Raw genomic sequence first — 19,973 nt, 5'->3', positions numbered from 1 at the left:
AAGAACGAAATCAAGATTCTTTCAAAGGTCGAAATCACCTAAGCAGGCATTATGGATGAAAACTTATAATAAATTGGGATACTGAAAATTAACTGATATCGAGCCGCCGTCTTCGTTTGTGGGTTTTCTGCTTTACCCTTTTTTTTTTTTTGTGGTTTTTCACCCCTTTTCATGTTTGTGGGTTTTCGTTGTTGTTGTCGCTTTGCTTGTCACCAACCTTCCTTCTCCATTGTCATTCTCCGCAGATGTCACTCTTGCCATCCTTAATCATCACCGTTAGTTTCTCTCCTTCAGTTCTGCTCGCTGTTTTTTGTTTTTGGTTGGATTTTGCTTGTTCTTTTCAGATAGTTTACTCCATGGCGTTTAAAGCCAACAGTTTACTCCATGGCACAACTTATTACTAGATTTTCTTAGTTCTTGATTCTTTTTTTTAAATGGAAACAAGCCTCTTCATTGAATTAGTGAAATAAGACTAATGCTCAAAGTACAAACAAAGATACAATAGTAGAAACAGCTAAAGGATCAATAGGAACACACGGGCATCACAACAAGTTTGACATCCCCATAGCACCCTTAGCAAGACCAAATACAAGAACAAGCTATCAACGATGAGGGACAAAGAAATACAAAAGAAAATACTAAGATTCAACATTATCGAGGTTCTTGATTGGGTTTGTCTTCTATTCATCTGGGTTCACCATTCAACAAGCAAATTTCATGGAGTCTAGAAGTTTGGTTAATAACTGCTTCTGTTGCATCAATGAAGATGAAACCTTCTATGTTGAAAATTGTCTAGAAGCTTATTAATCTTTTGTCCTTTATTGTAATTCTACTATTCTTAGTGTTGAAATATGTTAAATTAGCCCTAAGGGCATTTTTGTCTTTTTACTATATTTGCTAAATTAGGGTTTCACATTATTCTATTTATATCTAGGGTTGGGTCTATTGTAAAGTGAGATAAAAATAATAAGTTATTTTCTACCGTGGTTTTTCTTCCCTGAATTAGGGTTTTCCACGTAAACTCCTTGTGTTGTTTTCTTTCCCTATTTCAATACTTAGTTTAGGGCTTTCATGTATTCCTACATATTGAACTCTAATGTATAGATGATGAAGTTCTCCCACACATTTGGGTCTTACATTATCAATAATCATCTTTCAACCGTCAAAATTCTATAGTTGGAAAGAATTCATTATTGAATCAAAGGATAAAATGTTAAATGCAAATATTCTGCACAACAAAGCGCCTTTACAAGAACCAAAAAGGATCAAAGAAAGAAGTGATTGCTTTTATGAACTCTTCACTAAATTTTACACCCAGAAAAAAGACCATGTTCCTTTGTGTTCTCAAGATCTAAATGACTCCTTATTTAATAAGGATTGAAGAAGCTTTTACAATTTTGTTGGTTCATACAGTGAACTTGAAGAAAGTTCTTCTAAAGATTCATGACAGAACTTAAGTGGGAAGTAATATTGGGCTCAATTGTATGCTTTTTGACAAGGTTTCAATATCTTTTTCTTTTTTTCTTTTTCTTTTAGGGGTGCAACACTAGGACTTCCCAAGTGGTCACCCAATTTAGTACTACTCTCGCCCAAGCGCGCTTAACTACGAAAGTCTTATCGAATCCGATGCATTAGTGCTGGTATAATCGCACCCACTTTCAATATCTTTTTCTAAGACAAACTCACCACACATAAGAGATTTGGGAACAGAGCACAAGGGTGAAGCCTTAAGACCAGCTGAATCTAATATAAGCCGAAACAAATGAGTTGATCATAAATCTAGAACAACCAATTCATGGTTTTGAATCAAAGGCCTCAGAGTTGAAGAGTTGTGTGACCAGCACAAACCATCAACAAATGAAGAATCGTAAACAAATCCCACCGACTCAGGCCTTTGAAAAAGTTAAAAAACTAAAGCATTCACCATACTAGCCATATTGAACCCTTCATAAACTTTAGAATCTCAGTTCAAAAGTCAAACCAAAAGGATGACTTTAATCAAGCTCAAAGTAAGAAGCGGGACAAAACCAAGCTAGGAACATCTAAATCTCCTCAAACATCAAACAATAATACCACAAAGACCAATCTTGGTATCACCGACAGAAGAAGCCAAAGCAAGTCTTCAAAAAACAATCAGAACAAAATAGAATTTAAGCTAAAGTCTTATGAATCACCTCAATCTTCTTGTATGCGAGGACATTTTCTTTCAGCCTCATCTTACTGCCAAAGGATGGAATTCCATCGTTTTGCTGGCTACTTTATTCACGTTTAATGTATTATTTGGGATGTTTATGTTAGATGATATATAATAAAATTTACCTTCACCTATCGACTTAAGCTTTTACGCTTTAGGTCAATTGGTGATTTAAGAATTAAGATGGTATCAGAGCAAGTGGTCTAGGGAGGTCTTATGTTCAAGTCCCTGCAATATTATTTCTTTCCTAATTAATATTGATTCCACTTGTTGGGTATTCTCCATATTTCAAGCCCACAAGTGAGGGGGAGTGTTGGATGATATATAATTAAATTTACCTTCACCTATCAGCTTAATTTTTTAGTCAACCGATGATTTAAGAGTTTATTTTTTCCTTTATCGATGTTCTCTTGTTTTTTTTTCTTTCCTTCCTTTGAGATTTATGTACTTTGAGCATTAGTCTCTTATAATTTCATCAATAAAAAGCCTAATTTCCTTTTTAAAAAAAATAACTTTCTTCCAACTCCCTAAAGAACAATAGAGGAAATTTCTTTAAATTGTAGACCGCACACCTTGACTTAAGAGAGAAACTTTTCTTGTATAAAAATGTCACTACTTGATGATTGAATTCCATCTGAAACGGTAGAAGTGGGCAATCCGATTTGATGGGTGTCTGGAACAGAGTTTTTCAATTATCTAGAATAGAACCATCAATTATATCTTTTTTACATGGGCAACCATGATGTTAAAAGTCAAGTTTCACACTACTTACAATAACATCAGATTCATAATTTGAGACCTCAATATGGGGGAAAAGAGAAAAAAGTGATTGTTGAGTTTGTATCCTTTGAGCAGTAGTCTCTTTTCACTATATCAACAAAAAAATTTATATCTTCTTTTTCAAAAAAAGAAAGAAAGAAAAAGAGGAAGGACCATCTTAAATGTCTAGAAAGGACTTTAACAAGGATTTTGTATAATCTGGTGATAAGGTTTATTGGCCTAAAACTCCAACTCTTCGCAAATTGGTCTTTTTAAGAATAAGGGAAAAGTCTCGTTGCATTTATGAGTCCATTCTTAAAAAAAACCTGGAACACCTTTTAGTTATATAGGAAACAAAGATGTATATATTCATCAAAAGAACCAAAACGAACAGCCTAAGGGCAGATGGTTGAGAAAACCCCCTCCCACAAAACTAATAAAGGAGAGCCCTCCAATTGTTAATAATCATAAGAAGACTGTAAGTCAATAGGTCATTCTTAAGGATGCATCAAAATTTTTACAGAATTTAGCCGTGAAAAGAACAGGGTCAAGGGACTTGTTAGATCCAAGATTACAAACCGCATTCCAAATGTCCTGTTCAATGAAGAGCAATTCAGAATTATCGATAGTGGTGCTGAGATGGGGTTTCAAACTAGCAGTAGAAGAACCTAGAGGCTTGTCCGTTTTGTGTAGAGTGCGTCAAATAAAAGGACAAATTCTGATTTAGTGGCCACTATCCTGTGAAAAGAACAGGTATGTAAGTCACCTTTGTTGAGTGAAATCAGCTTACATTTTTGTTTCCAACTTCCTCTTTTGCATTAATGGAGAGAAATTGGGATTTAAGACTACTTCATTTTGCTATATGTTTAGGAAAGCTTTCTCCCGTTTCTTCAAGATTGTCAAGCAAAGGAATTTCAGCCATAATTTGGTTTTTTTGTGTTGTGACACACCCGAAGTGGGTTTGTTTCATGTTCTAAGAATCTCTTTTAAACCCTCTAAGATACTTGAAAGGCACTCTAAATCATAAATTATTGCTTAAAAAGTCATCAAGCATGATGGTAGAGCTCTATTGGACTGAAGAATTAATAAATTGGAGATCCACATATGAATACTACTCTAACATTTGGAGCAACTTAGCCACTTGGAAAAGTAAAAAACAAGCAGTTGCAGCAAGAAACTACATAAAAGCTGAATATCAAGTTTTAGCTCTAGAAATTTGTGAAGGAATGTCATTCAGAAGCTTTTAGAAGAATAAAAACTCACTCTTTATTCAAAATCTTTGGTGATAGTCAAGTAGCAACCAACATAGTAAAGAATCTCAAATGCAGCAAGAACTAGTCAAATCGCAATCATGTTTTAGAAGAACAAATCATAGCATTATTATCTTTTGGCAGCAAGAATCTTACTATACCTTATTATGTTCAGGCTTTTATTGTTATTTTCATTATTGGTAAGTTTTCTCTTATTTCAGCCCCTTGTTGCTAGTATCTGTTTTTTAGATTTCATGGATGAAATGAAAAGATACTAATGCTCAAAGAACATAAATCCCGAAGGAGAAAACAAAAAGAACACCAAGAATTTTGTAAGAATTTTAATTATTCTTTAAGGTTGTAGTCTCACCAAGAATTTTAATTATTCTTAAGATCGCAGTCTCTACATTGTAATTTGGTTCTAGCCTTGTATTGGCAAGTTTGTCATTTGAATTTTGTTTCATCTTTTGTACTTTGAACATTGGACTCATTCATTATTTCAATGAAAGACTTGTTTCTGTTTAAAAAAAAAAAAAAAAAAAAAAAAAAAAAAAAAAAAAAAACAAGAAAACATTGATGAAGGAAAATATGCATCCCTTGTGGAGTTCGTATCTATTGAGTATTAAGTGAAAAATTCTCTCTCTTGTTAAAAAAAGGAAAAATATAGTAAAGAATCTCATAAATCATGACAGGATGAAGCATATAAAGATAAATCGTCATTTCTTGTCTGGGAAGATTAATGTAGCATAGTGAAGCTAATTATGTTCCATCTTACCATCTAATTGTTGATATTATCACCAAATCATTACCTAGACAAGCTTTGATGAAGGCTTACAACCCATCTTTGAGGGATGAGGGAGTGTAGTATATTGCATAATTATGTTTAGACAAAATATCTCTTTTTATCTTTCAATTATTATTTTATATCCTTTTCTTTTATAATTAGTTTCCTTGGTTGAAGTTTTTCTTGTATCATAGTTACCTATTATTGGATCCTTTGTTGAATAAGAAAAGCAATTTCTCCAAAAACGTAATATTTTGTCCTTTATTGTAGTTTTACATTCTTTTAGTTAAAGACTGTAGTATATGCCTACATATAAACACTTATGTATGTTCGTGAGTACTCTCAATATTGAGTTACAGGTCTCAGATTAATATTTCCTATATATTTCATCCACTTGGTTGAAACAATTTCTTTCATTGCTACTTATTCAGTGAAAAAGGATGAGTTATTGAAAGAAAATAAAGAAATAAAGTTGGAACTACTGTAAGAAGCATATTTTTTTACTAGAAATAAAACTCTACCTTCCTCAAAAAGGTGGTCCAATTATTTCAACAGCCATCATGTTAGTTAATAGCTAGGCATTAAATCCGAAGAGTTTTTATCACAAAGACTAGAACATCTTATCGACATAATATAAAGACATGGCTCAATGGAAACTATATGCTATAACTAGCATCAAGTGAAAAAGAAGGTTAAGCAAAAGGGATATAGTTGGAATCTTGATAGCAAAGGGAGAGGAAAAAAACGAAACAAAAAAATAAAATATAAACCTGCCTACATTGAATAAACCAAACAGCTTCACAGAATTACCCTGAATAAAGCCCGGTCTCCCACAAGAGAATAGTGCATTACACCAACTAAATTGTACCCGTTACCACCTTCTACACTGAAGTACATGTGCTGATGGATATCTTGGATTGCAACAATCGTTCCTTTATAGTTTAAGGAAAAAATTAGCTCAAGATAACAAAAAAAAGATTGTACATTGTCAGTTAGAAACCTTTAAATGATAAATACCATCAGGAACCAGGGTTACCACATCAGTGGTAAATGTCTCTTTGGTATTAGTATCAACTTGCTGACTACCCAACCATTGCCTTTTATGCTCATTCGTCTTTTCCTTGTCATATGATCCAGAAAATGATGAAACAATTAACAAAATCACCTGAGGAAATAAAAAATCATATACATATCATATAACAAAGCAAAAGAGAAATAAAAAAAAAAATGTGTTGGCAAAGCTTCTTTAAGAAATTTAGGACTCACCTGTATTTCAGAATGAGACAATGTGAGATCCAACCCTGACAAAGAGCCTTTGCCAGCCCATGCGTTACTTAATAAGCCTATATGATCACTACAGGTCTTCTCAATTGACAAGGAAGCGACCAGGTTCTCCAGTAAATAATGCTGACAGCTAAAACAAAAAGGCCCAGTGACATGACTATTCCCAGAAATTTTTTTATGAGAAACTGGATGTTTTGAACTACTTGCATCATTATCTGACTGAACTCCCTTTCCATGTTGAGAACTTGCAGCAAGTTCTCCAGCTACAGGGTGGGACGACAAATTTGAAGAAAAATGAGGAACTTGAAAATTGTTTCGCAAGGTTTCCTCAATTTGGTGGGAGAGAATTGAAAAGTGAGAAAGACTAACTTCAAGTTCTTTCCTATTATCAGCCAATTGAAATTTTAAATCCGCATCAACTTTAATCACAAATTCCCAAATCACATCTGCAAAAAAGGACCAATAATGAAGTAGGTGTACAGATATTATTAAAATCAAACCAAACAGAACATAATATACCAGATTCATCTTTTACAACAAGAACAAGAGAAATGTTAGAGACATTGAGGATAAAAACTTCCAGAAGTTTCCCTTTAACTCTTAGAAGAGAGTCGGTAGTCTTGCCAACAACATCGTCAGTAGCACTTTCATCCAATCTAGTAATTTCCACCATGTCTTGAGCCTTCTTATCTTGTTGATCAGAAAATTGCAACACAGACAATAGACTCCGTATGGCATGGCAGTATTTATGGAAACAATTGATAAAGAATGCCAAAGCCAATGTTTCCAGGAAGAGAAGACCACCCTGTCAATTGGGACCATGTTTGAATTAAATTAGATGGCAATTGTTTGAACTTGGTAATTTTCAAGATGCAACGGCACAGTAGTACTCATTCATCTCTTTACTGTTAAATTTCTTGACAGTTTGGAAACCCAGACTTGTAGTAAATCAAAGCTTCCTACCACATTTGGACAAAAAATAAAATTTTCATTCACCTGATGAGGGAAAAAGAAAAGAAAAAAACATAGATACAAATCCATGAGGGATTTATTTGTCGCTTTATTGATAAATTACTTGACAGTTTGGAAACCTAGACTTGTAGTAAATCAAAGATCCTACTATTTTTGGACAATAAACAAGATTTTCATTGAACTGGTGGGGTGAGGGGAGGGGGGGCGGGAGGGGAAGACACAAAGATGCAATACAACTAAAAGAAAGGGGAAGTATGACTCTTTATGCTCCACAGAACAATCACCTGAATCCTCCAAGAGATGGTCCGAAAGTCTCCCCCGACAGAGAGAGATGACGAAATTTTACTCAGTTGATGTGCTCCAACTAAGATGTCATACACTGAGCACCTCGTTATGAGAATCCTACTAATTGCAATATGTACAAGCAACTGAAAATTTGAAAATGGTGAAGTGGAAACAAAGTCCAGATCCTGAACAAAGACAGACCGTCCACCTGGCCCCTCAGCATTAACTGCCATGTCAGAATTCTCCACGTTCAATTCATTATTTCTAGAAATAGAACTGTGGTGAATATTCCTCAACCCTTCTGAAGATGAGCCATTACGTGGAATCAAAGATAAGGTAAGAATGAAATGAGAGAAAGAAATCTGATGATAGAAGTAAAGACAGCAATTAAGTAATTGCGTCTGCAGAGATTTGAATACAGATTCATCTATATCACTTTTGTGATACCTAAATATAACTGAATTGATATTAGAGATATCAGTAAGAATATCAACTCCATCCTCTTCACATGTTACCTTGACTCCTCCCTGATCAACAGACATCCAAATTCCACAATCAGGGGAATTGATTTCTGCCATTTTCTGGCTAAAGATATTAGAACTGTTGAAAGTGTCACTCATCCGGGAATTATGAAGAATGACATCCATCCGCTTAATTTTAAAGCTCCCGTGAAACATAGAACTAGTTCGGCAACTTATCGAGGCTTCTTTCACGTATACAAACTTCGGCATGGGCTTTGTCAGCATGATATTTTGTTTCATAAATTCTTGGGGACACCAACTAGTAGAGCCTAGATAAGAAATTGTAGAGGACAAATGTCCAATAACCTGACAAAAACAACAATTCAGATAAGAAAACGAAGACTGAGAGATATACTCCAATTGACAAGAAACGTAAGATTCAATTCCGTAACTTCAAACCGATTCAATTCAGTAACTTCAAACCATCTGTAGGGGGGATTTAACAAGCACGGAGAGTCCGGAAGAAAATAGATTTGACAACAGTTATCTTTGTTTATTCAACAAGCATAATATTAAAAAGAATTAAAACAACCCAAGGATACCGCGAATTATATTAATCATATTTCTTGAGTTGAGTAATATGAATTACACAAGAAAAATATAGAAGTTAAAAAAAAATATATTACAACTAATTGAGAATATTTATAAAATGTTTTAGATAATGCACGCCGACGAGAAGCATGGGATTTTAGTAATTTCCTTATTTATCTTCTTTACTTCGTCAGTTTGTTGCCTACAATACCCTTTCTTTTATGGTATATTCACAAATATTTTCCTTCAATCACGTTTTGCAAATCCATCATCCGTTTCAACCACATTTGCTTGGAGTTTGAATATCCCTTACTGTTTGTTTGAGAAATAAGGATAAAACAACAGAACAGAGAAACAATGGAGATAACAGAGAAGAGTCGAACACCCAGAAGATTTGTGAGAGCTGGAGCTCTCCTGTCCAAAAACATTCTCTCAGCCCCTACTACTAATACTACTTCCCCTCATGTACAGACACATTCCTGCTACTGACTGTCAGTGGATGGATTCCCTTTATTACCCCTACACACATGTCTTCAATATATGGGGTCTCACGGAGTTCCATGTACTTTCTCTTTCTTCCCTTTTTCTTTTTTTTTCTTTTTTTTTGCTGGAAGTGTACATTTTGACTTCCCATCATTTGTGACTTTCTTTTATCCGCGAGAGGGAATTTACAAAAGGGAATTTACAAACAACTGAAAAAGCACAGAGTTGAAAAGAAGAAGGATCTTAAACTTGCCAACAAATTTGATAGGAAATAATAATGAAAGTATTTGAACTCAGGAGCCCACAGAGACAAGGAAAACAACATCATCCCAAAGCTGCTCACATGACTTTTCCTCGTCCTTGAAGATTCTTCAATTCCATTCCAACCATACAATCTGTTAAAAGAGAGAAAGAGAGAGACGAGATACGATACAAGAGAAAACACGATAAATAATCCCCGTTTATTAATTTTTACATAATGTGAGAGATACAAGAGGATTCCTATTTATAGGCTCCAACAAGCCTAAATACAAAAAAGGAAAGAAAAATAGTGTAAAGTAAATAACTATAATACCTCCGGGACTATAAACAATCAACTAAGTCCCTTATTTCCAATACTCCCCCTAAAGTTGGGGCATAGATATCAATCAGACCAACTTACTAACACAAGAGTCAAAATTATGCCTGCGTAACCTTTTAGTGAGAACATCTGCAACTTGTTGATTTGATGGAATGTACGGAATATAAATATTGTCATTGTCCAATTTCTCTTTTATAAAGTGGCTGTCAATCTCCACATGTTTCGTTCGATCGTGTTGTACTGGATTCTTGACGATTCTCATAGCAACTTTATTATCGCAATAGAGTTTCATAGGTAAGACACCATCTTGACGAAGATCAGACAGTACTTTCTTCAATCAGATTTCTTCACAAATTCCCAAACTCATAGCTCTGTATTCAGCCTCTACACTACTTCTAACAACTATACTTTACTTCTTACTTCTCCAAGTAACCAGGTTACCCTACACAAAGGTAGGGTACCCTCAGGTAGACTTTCTACCAGTCACTGATCCAGCCCAGTCAGAGTCGGTATAGGCCTCAATGCATTTCCTGTCAGTTTTTCTAAACATTAGACCTTTACCAGGAATGCTTTTCAAATATCTCAAAATTCGATTCACAGCTTCCATATGTTCTTCATAAGGTGCCTACATAAACTGACAACAACACTGACAGCATAGAAAATGTCTGATCTGGTATGTGAGAAGTAAATTAACTTTCCCACTAGACGCTGATACCTTTCTTATCAACTAGAACTTTGTTAATAGAATCTCCCAGTTTAGCATTGAATTCTATAGGAGTGTCAACAAGTCTACATCCAGTCATACTTATTTCCTTTAACAAGTCAAGAGTGTACTTCCATGGTAAGATAGAGATTCCTTCCCTTGATTTGGCCACTTCCATTCCAAGGAAATACTTTAGATTCCCGAGCTCTTTGATTTCAAACTCGTTTGCCATCTTCTTTTTCAGTTTGGCGATCTCATCAATATCATCTCCTAACAAGACAATATCATTCACGTACACGATTAGGATAGCAATTTTCACAGACACTGACCTTTTTTGTGAACAATGTATGGTCAGAGTGTCTCTGAGTGAACGCTTGAGACTTAACAAAGGTAATAAACCTTTCAAACCAAGCTCTTGGGGACTGTTTCAGACCATACAAGGACTTCTTGAGTTTACACACCTGGTGATCAAACAGAGCTTCAAAACCTGGAGGAGGGCTCATATACACCTCTTCTTCTTAATCACCATTTAGAAAGGCAATTTTCACATCAAGTTGGTAGAGAGTTCAATCTTTATTTACTACAACAAAGAGAAGAACCCGAATCGTGTTTAACTTTGCTACAGGAGAGAGAGTTTCTGAATAATCTACCCCATAAGTCTGAGTAAACCCTTTCGCTACAAGTCTGGCCTTGTACCTATCTAAAGTACCATCAGATTTATACTTCAGAGTGAATACCCACTTGCACCCAACTATTTTATGTCCTTTTGGGAGAGTAACAAGGTCCCACATATTACTCTTTTCAAGAGCTCTCATTTCTTCCATCTTCCTCTCTAGAATCTCCATAGCCACATGTATGTTTTTTTGGTATTGTTGCTATGTCAAGACTAGCAATGAAAGCCCTAAACTTAGAAGACATATTACTATAGAATAGAAAGCTATACAAAGGATACTTAGTGCAGAACCTGGTGCCCTTTCTCAAAGCAATTGGCATGTCAAGAGAAGCATCATAATCCCCAAGTTTGTCTGACTTCTCATATGTTTTCCCATATGTAGTAGGATTCTGATCACACAATTCAAGCTGAGATAGAATTTCGCTTTCTTGTGTTTTTGTTATAGTCTCATCACTGTCTCCAACCTGTTATTTTCTGGAACTAACACATTAGTCCTGTCATTCTCAGTTACATCCACAATATCATCCCCAACACACAAATCGTTATTATCAGGGACACATTCAGTAGTACCTTGAGCTTATGTTGGTTCAGATTCATGGACCAAAGCCAGCGGAACAGTAAGGGACACAATTTCCTTTCTGTGATTCTTCATGTAGTATGTTAGTCAATGGACCTATTTAGTAGGTAGGACAATGTCATGGGAACTCAAGATAGGCCCAGGAAGATCAATAAGGATGGAGGATGTTGACCAGTTAGCCTCTTTACTAGTACTCTCCCCCTGAAGATGACTAACAGGGAAGAAAGGTTTATCCTCAAGGAATGTACCATGTTAAAAGAGAGAAAGAGGAGACACAAAGTTTACGTGGAAAACCCTAAAACAGGGAGAAAAAACCACAATAGAGAGTTTCATTTTTATTAATGTTTACATGATATGCGAGATATAAGAGGATTCTTATTTATTGGCTCTAACAAGCCCCAATACAAAAAAGGAAAAAAAAATAGGGTAAAGTAAATAACTATAATGCCCCCGAGACTATAAACAATCAACTAAGTCCCTTATTTCCAACATGCCACATTGATTCAAGGAGCCTTCTGAGGATGAAAAGTTCTAGCCACATAACTGAGAGAACTTGAAACTAAGGCACTGTTAGAAGAAACCCACGTCATATCAAAAGCCGCTAGCAGCACAAACCAAAGAGACGATGATTGAGCAAAATCAACCATGATTATGGCTTTTCAAGTAGCTTATATAAGAGCAAAAATAAGCTCCAAAGAACTATCTAGTTGAAGCTAAGAAACATGCACTTAAACATTAGTTCACCCAAAATCAGCCAGTCAGTACTCTCAGCAAAGGATTCCCTAAATATAGTTCAGGAAATTATTGGCAAGCTAGGGAGGATTGATATCTTCACAACTACTTGAAGGTGAGTGTAGAATGATAGTTGGTAAAAATGAATCCTCGACACCTAGTTGGCATATCCTCCATGCTTTGACTACTTTGTTCCTTAGATTAGGCCTGTAATGAGCTTCTAGGATTAGTGGTTATTGTTTTTGTTTTCTGCAGGCTATATGTACACTGTAGGACCATAGGTAGAATTAAATTTGAAGAAACGATAAAAATCTCCATGAACCATATTGATAATTGTTTTATTTTTATAGTTTAGTGCAGAGGAACACAGAGTCACCTAAGTGCAGAGGACAAAACACACAAGTCCGAATCCTCAGTTCCTCTAAAATCTTCTACAACCATTGTAGTTCCTAGTTCCCACATCCATCACCCATGAGAAGTTTTTCACATGCTGCCTCAACGCTACTCCTAACAACTATATCCTTCTTTTCCTCTCCTTTTACTTCTCCACAAACAAGTTTCCTCCCATAGAAATCCATAGCTCAGATATGAATCATCTCTCCAGAGGTGCCCAGTTTGCACATCAATAGATTTTTCTTTTCTTTTCTTTTTTTTTTTTATTTTTTATTTTTTATTTTGACGATACAGTTCACATCAATAGATGTTTCAGCAAAAATTACATACTTGCCAAGTCAATTGGATGATGTAGTAGCTTATCAACTTTAAAAAAATAATAATAATATAATAACAATCGAAATCCCGTTATACCAAAAACACTGCACATTATGTAAGTGTCACGTGTACAAAAATAAAGGTGTCAACAAACAAACAAATACACCATATGTAGAGTCATCGAGATTGCAAAGATACGATTACCTCAACGAGAAGATATAAATCCTCCATATATGATAAAGAAGTGAAACCTGTGGTCGTACAGTCAAAAGCTACTGAGAAAGCATTGACATTCTCACTAAATGAGTGAACAGATTTCCTGCATGAATATTCCATTCACAATAAACTTGATTTATAAAAAATAAAATAAAATAAGACTGGAAACAGTTACTTTGAAACTTTCATATTAAATTTAGATGTTAACTGTGCATTCCTAACTGCATTGAATTTCAATGGTATATAGTGATGAATGCACTAGGTTGTGCTTGCATTCTTCTGAAAAAACCATCTACAATATGTTTGCATACTGATATTTAAGGTTGCTATCTAAGTACAAATAACGTAGTTCCACACTTCCACTTATACGCACGTTGAACACATACTATCCCCAGCCAACCTCAAACTGACAGAAATTCCATAAATTACTAGCCATGGTAAGAAATTTCCAACATGAAGTAAATTAATAATCATTTTTATTGAAAAGGAAACTATTTTTCATTAATGAAGAAAAGAGAATAAATTATTAAATACAACACAATTAGCAGACTACAAAATGTACAAAAGGGAGAGTACAACCAAAAAGTCCCAACACAACACTACAAAAAGAATTAAGGAGAAATAAATGCAACCCAACTCAATTTGATATCTTGAAGAGAAAATCTCCGAAAAAGCTTAGAATGGGAACACCAATGAGAGACCTACAAGTGAGATGCCTCGAAATAATCCATCCCTCAATATGCTTGCTTTCAAAAACTCTTTGATTTCTCTCTAACAATAATTCAGAGATATTTGCTTTATGGCATTGATCCAACGAAGTACATCAATAATTTCTAAAATAATTGTAAGATATTTTAATTTCTTTCTTGGTTAGGTGAAAACAGTAAATTAAATATAATAACTTCTAAATTTTGAGCAAGACATTTGGTAACATTTTCATTTATTGTTTCTTGTTTCCTATTTTTTAAAGGGGAAAAAATAATTGCATTTAATAAATGTCTCTTGTTCTTTCTCTTTTATTGGAAAATAGAAAATAAAGACAAGTTGAGTAACCATTTCTTATTTCTTGCTTTATTAAAATTAGTTTTAAATTAGATATCCAAAATTTTTATGTTATATTTTCTTTAGATATGTATGATGCATTCTAGAGTAAAAAAAAATGTTAAAATCATATTTTCATTTATGTTTAGGAAAAAAAATCAAAAACAAGAAACTTGATCCCGTTGTTTCTATAATTTCTACACAATTTTGAAATTAATCCTTAAAAATGAGAAACAAGAAACAAAAATAATTATCAAACGCCACTGTTTATAAAAACTGAAAACCCAAAACAGTGATGTTACCAGGACCCCTTGGTTTTCTATTCTAGTCGTTTAAAAGTGGCCATCATTGAAGAAAACCAAATGTCCTCTCGTATTGCTTTTTTGTCATTAATGAATAAAAGTTTTGTTTCCTTGTTAAAAATATCGTGTGAAAAGTTTCCATCTCATTTTCATTGCTCGTCGACATAATTATGTTATCTTGTAATGAGTACATGACTAGAAGAAAATCAACCAGAAATCATGCTCAATAGGGTGGGTGGGGGGAAATCAAGCATAAACAAACACTCACAGAAATATGTACGTGTGTGTGAGTTTTTAAAACATACATTCAAGAAAGAAAATAGATTTTCTTTATTATTATTTTTTCCGAAGAGAGAGAGAGCACTTTTAGTTGAGAAGCCTTGTTAAGTACATATTATTTATTGACAGAGAATCACCACAATTATATAGAGAAAAGTATTAAGAAAATAACCATACCTGACAATTGATGATAAGACCAGCATTGGATTGAAAATAAATATTTGATCATGTTGTATCCGGTCCAAGTTCAATATATAAGCTTTTAACCCTTTAACTTGTAGGTAGAACCAGAGGGAAACCAATTCTTGAGATGTATACTTTTCACTACCAATTTTTGAAATACGGGGTTCTTTCAAAGAGAGATGCTCCAGTTCTTTATCATCAGCTTCGGAGGAGTTCTCCATTAGAAATGCCAGATCAGAACTGGAAGCCGGGCATACGGCAATTTCAACATCATGCACATCAAATGCAATGAGTGACTCACCCTTATGAGCTATCTCACTGGAAATTACGTAGCCATCATGGAAGTCCTTTTCAAGTGCCATTTGGATGTGAGAACCAGCTATGTGCATTGCAACTTGAATGTGTTTTAGTGGTAGCTTCTTAAGCAATGATGTCATCATTTGACTAGTGCAGTCCTCATACTTATCATTCAAACAGACTTCTCTATTATCTACCGTATCTGTTGATGGATGCGAAGAAACTTCAGAACTTCGCTCATCCTCAGTCCAAGAATAAGCACGATGTTGCATCAATTGAAGGAGCAAAGATGCCGATAATATGGATGAATATCCCAAAGCAAAATTCAGCTTACCTAGAGCTAAATTGCATTTCCATAATGAAGTATTTGAATTCTCATGCACTGATTTTGTCAATGAGCTATTGATTTCACAAAGAAACCAAGGATTATCTGAATACTTGATCCCACTTTCTTCAAGATTCATGCATACAGATTTCCATCTCAACCACATGCCCTCCAAATATTTAACTAGGAACGGGTTGCAATCAACTTCACCAAAGTCAGCAGTATCTGTTTCACGACCATCAGAAGGAAGAAAGCTCTGCGCAGGTTCACCCCAAACAATAGATTTCGGATTATTTGCTCCTTCCATGTCACACTCTTTTAGAGACCCTAGCAGATCACCAGAACGGACTCTACCACTGGGAACCTCCATGGAAGGTAAGGAAGTAACATTGAATTGATCACAGGATATGAGTAAAGACTGTTCACAGAGGTCTACCGTATATATGACTAAGAGTGCATCAAACGAAAAATGGAATGAAAGAAAAAAAGAGGATGGGATCCCAAACTTTGATTTAAGGTTTTCAAATGTGGGAGGTTGAATTTCATTTGCGGGATAAATAGACACTAACAGTTTTCCAATATTCAACATAAAGCAAAACTGTGAATTTGAATCTTGGCGTACAATTTCTAAACATCCATCCAGTTTCTGTGGTTGAGTCAAGGTTTTAACAACGTATTCCTCTATGAAACAAAATATCCTGCATAATATTTTCCAAATGCATAAAAGAACTGAAAAGATCTGATAAAAGAATTTTAAGTGGACGATGTTAGATACTTCCTTTTTGTCTTCTGCACATTCAACATTCTTGATGGCTCTATATCGTGCTATTTTTCGTCCCTGTGCAATGGATCCAATTGGTAACTTCTTCTCAATATCCAGTATTGTCATCCAATGTTTCTTGAAAGAAATGAAGAGTTTTCTATCCGAAGAAATCTTATAAGTGAATTTCTTCATCAAATTGTCCGTAGGATATCCAGTTAATAGTAGTAAAAGTTCATAGACATTGACATACTGTATCCACAGCATCACAACAGTGACAAGATGATGCAATGACATTCCTGGCGATGAAGTAATGTGGCTAATTCTTCGAGCAGCTAGTTTCCATAGTTGTCTACCATTTCTAGAAAACTTGTATTCTTTAGATGACATTCCATTTAATATTGAATATATTGAAACCTCAACTGGAGTAACTGAAAGACTTAATTCTGGAATTCTAAGATTCACGTCGACAAGCTGAAGATCATACAATTTGCAGCGACTGAATATAACTTTTAAATTCAAAATTCTACTACTCTGAGCTTCCCTCTTCAAAACAATCTCAAGATCATTGCCAGTGATGGTAAGGCAGCTGTGTGCTAATGGTTTAAAGATTCCATGTATGAGCTCATGAAGGCATCCTTGATTTCGATTATCAAATTTGGCACTTAGGCGCTTTATGCTCAACGAATATTCAAAAACATTGTTAAAGACTGGGAACTCCAGTACTAAGTTAATATTATTCACCTTTAGGCAACCACGTTTGAGTAGTAGATTTCTAGAAGCTGTTTTCAACCGGTATCTTGGTGGTGGGTCTAGAAAACTCTTCATAATATCATGCAAAGTAACACCCTGGAACCCATTCAATAACCATAGTGGTGGTAGTTAGAATAAGGCACTAGGATTTCTTTTTATAGAAGAGAAACAGACTGAGGAACTAGGCTGAAGTGGTAAACAACATTTCTGTTCAACAAAAGTAATCAAAGAGCAAAATATTTGAAATCTAAGATGACGATTTGTTATTCAAAAAATAATAATCGAGAATGTGGGATACAACAGAAAAAAAGAATCAAATTTAAATATATTTTGATAGCACAACTTGAAAGCTGTCCTGAATTGATGAACTAAGAAAGTACTTGGCGGCAGTTTTGAAAAGTATGAAAATAGCATTTGCGTTTGGCAGAATCCAATTGAAAAATGAATAAAGTGAGGGAAATAAAGAGAATATATAATGCTTCATTAGAGAAAAAATGTGTAGTTCAAATTTTCAGAAAACCTCAATCTATGTTTTCATACCCTTGAAATATTGAATTTGTAAAGACGACATTAAAAAGATAGTTTCAGCTTGTTCCCAATAAGATAAAAGTGAAAATATATTGGATATCAAAATGCCTATAGACCCAGTTTGTAAATATCGAATTCTTTGAGCAACTCAACCGGGCACTTCACCTGTCCTTACAACAATAGTTCTACTAAAGTTATTCCCAAATTGATAGCAATTGAATGACACAGAAATTCAAACTTCTTAAGTAGTATCGAAATTCGTAACAAATAAGCTACCAAGAAAAGTGAAGCAAAGAATACTATTCACCATTGAAATGCTTTATTTAAAGAGAAGACTAAGATCGACTATACGACAACACCAAGTTGTAATGAGCTAAAAGATGTCAGTATCCACACTACATAAAACGCAACCAGCACAATCCAATATCTAAATTTGTCCGGAAATGGAAAAAAGAAAACGGCATCACCTCCGGATCACTAGCAGACAGATTCTTTTTCAAAGTTTCAGAAAATGCCATATTGGATTCCCGTTTTCCTCTCGAAATCTCCTCCCTGTTAAATTCCCAACCAAGTAAATACCAAGTAACCATCCCCAGTCAATAGAAACCATAGATTTAACAACACTTACGATTTAGATTATCATAGATACAACGGTAGCAATTGACTAACCTGATACACAGCGTTACATGGACATCGTGTACTGTTATCTTGAAGGCTGGAAAGGGCCAGTATGTGACAACAATGCTCAAGTGGTCGACAATCACCTCTTTGAAGGACATGCTTGTCGCGGTCTCCTCAAATAGCTCATTGAGAGCCGAAACGTTCAAATGGAGTTTGTGGGCAACGATGGAGGAACGAGTAAACCCCAAATTGAGCCGAAGGTCGGAGTCTTCGGGCAGCCATGGCCGCAGCAGAGACACCAGCCTCCGCAGAAGAAAATTGTACAAACCCATAGCTAATGCTGCTGGAACAGCACGATGATGATGCGTAATCGTAATTCTTCCATATAAGCAGTGATTCCTTTCCCAAAAAACGAGCGTGAAATCGTAAAGTGAGGATTGGGAGAATATGAATGAGGAAAAGTGAGCTTGTAGAAGAAGACGTGAAGTTGCTAAACGCAAGACAGCGGGTAATGTCGGACGGACGTTTAGCTAGCGGTTTTTTTTGTACCGCCTAGTGTCCAAATGAAAAATGGTAATGAAAAATGGTATTTTGTTCATGTAAGCCACGTATGCACCTTGCACGCTTGATCATCAAGAAATTTGATCCTCGATGGCTCATTACTTGATCCTCAATTACCCTTAGCCGACTGCTACTAAAGAACTAGGAGCTGATTCTAACAAAGAGAAGCGCATTTACATCATCGTGAATGCACGATAACTCGATACCCAGATGCATGGTCACTCAATACGTGTGCAATTGACACGTGTATACTCGATCGTAGTCATCCATACTCATACTCGATCATTTTGAATTGTTTGTGCTCGTTGGAGGACTTGCGCTATAATTAATGCTCATGTACGAAAATACACAAATTAGGGAATTTTCTGACAATTCTCACTATTCTTTCAAATCAATTTCTTGAAATGTGAAGTAATTTTTTTATTAACTAAGAAGAAACAGAATTGAAACACAAAAGAGAAAATCAAACTTTCTTTCCCCCAAGAAACTCACTTCACAAAACCTGTTTTTCTTGACAGAGATCATGTTATAAAGGCATTCAGATCATTTCACTATATTATCTCACACCTCAAGTAAGTAAATGTGCTAGTTTTTTTCTCATTTTTTGCTCACATTTTTCACTTTTCTGACATTGTATGAGACATACGAATGTAACAAAGAGAACGAATGAGTGTGAGTTTATGCACTGAGACATGCGAGTAGCTCCCAGTGGAGCGAGGATAAAGGGAGAGAAAGTTATGAAATAGTAAGCATCGAGTTAAGAATATCAAGTATCGTGTAGTGAAAAGCGTGTAACGAGGATCGAGTATAGCGAGTATTTCACAGTGACCAATTTTCCTAACTGCTCACTTTTTGTATTGTTTTTCTTGAAGGATGGAGAAGTATATATTCTTATGTTATGGTGGTACATGGGACGACACAGAAGAACGCTATGTTGGAGGCCGTTTGAAGGGTTTGCTAATTCCAAGCACATTGACATAAATGAGCTGGTAAATCTAGTATATGAGATAATGCAAATTAGTTCGACAGGGTTCAAGATTATAATGAGGGTTGAAGGAACTCTAAAAT

The 19,973-nt window shown here is 35.1% G+C and overlaps 1 protein-coding gene and 1 pseudogene across 4 annotated transcripts in view; both read right to left on the bottom strand.

The window, feature by feature from the left end:
• LOC120072502 overlaps nt 1–18,913 on the bottom strand; it is a 70,998-nt gene extending 52,085 nt beyond the window's left edge. For 2 of the 4 annotated variants that reach the window (XM_039024874.1, XM_039024875.1), the window contains exons 1-9: nt 18,393–18,911; nt 18,191–18,275; nt 15,055–17,291; nt 13,244–13,358; nt 7,528–8,355; nt 6,791–7,076; nt 6,254–6,717; nt 6,005–6,152; nt 5,798–5,919 (exon numbers count right to left, since the gene is read on the bottom strand). In XM_039024874.1, the coding sequence (XP_038880802.1) occupies nt 5,798–5,919; nt 6,005–6,152; nt 6,254–6,717; nt 6,791–7,076; nt 7,528–8,355; nt 13,244–13,358; nt 15,055–17,291; nt 18,191–18,275; nt 18,393–18,676 (4,569 nt within the window). In that variant the 5' untranslated portion in view covers nt 18,677–18,911. Of the gene's footprint in view, nt 1–5,797; nt 5,920–5,987; nt 6,153–6,253; nt 6,718–6,790; nt 7,077–7,527; nt 8,356–13,243; nt 13,359–15,054; nt 17,292–18,190; nt 18,276–18,392 lie in introns of all 4 variants that reach the window. The other 2 variants (XR_005480510.1, XM_039024876.1) reach the window with 2 other exon arrangements.
• Nucleotides 1,536–1,654, bottom strand: LOC120074779 (annotated as a pseudogene).
• Nucleotides 18,914–19,973: the final 1,060 nt, after the last annotated feature.

Source organism: Benincasa hispida, chromosome 3 (assembly GCF_009727055.1).
Source record: "Benincasa hispida cultivar B227 chromosome 3, ASM972705v1, whole genome shotgun sequence".
NCBI lineage: Eukaryota > Viridiplantae > Streptophyta > Magnoliopsida > Cucurbitales > Cucurbitaceae > Benincasa > Benincasa hispida.
Note: the sequence above shows the minus strand (reverse complement) of the source record. Positions and strands in the feature narration are given on the sequence as shown.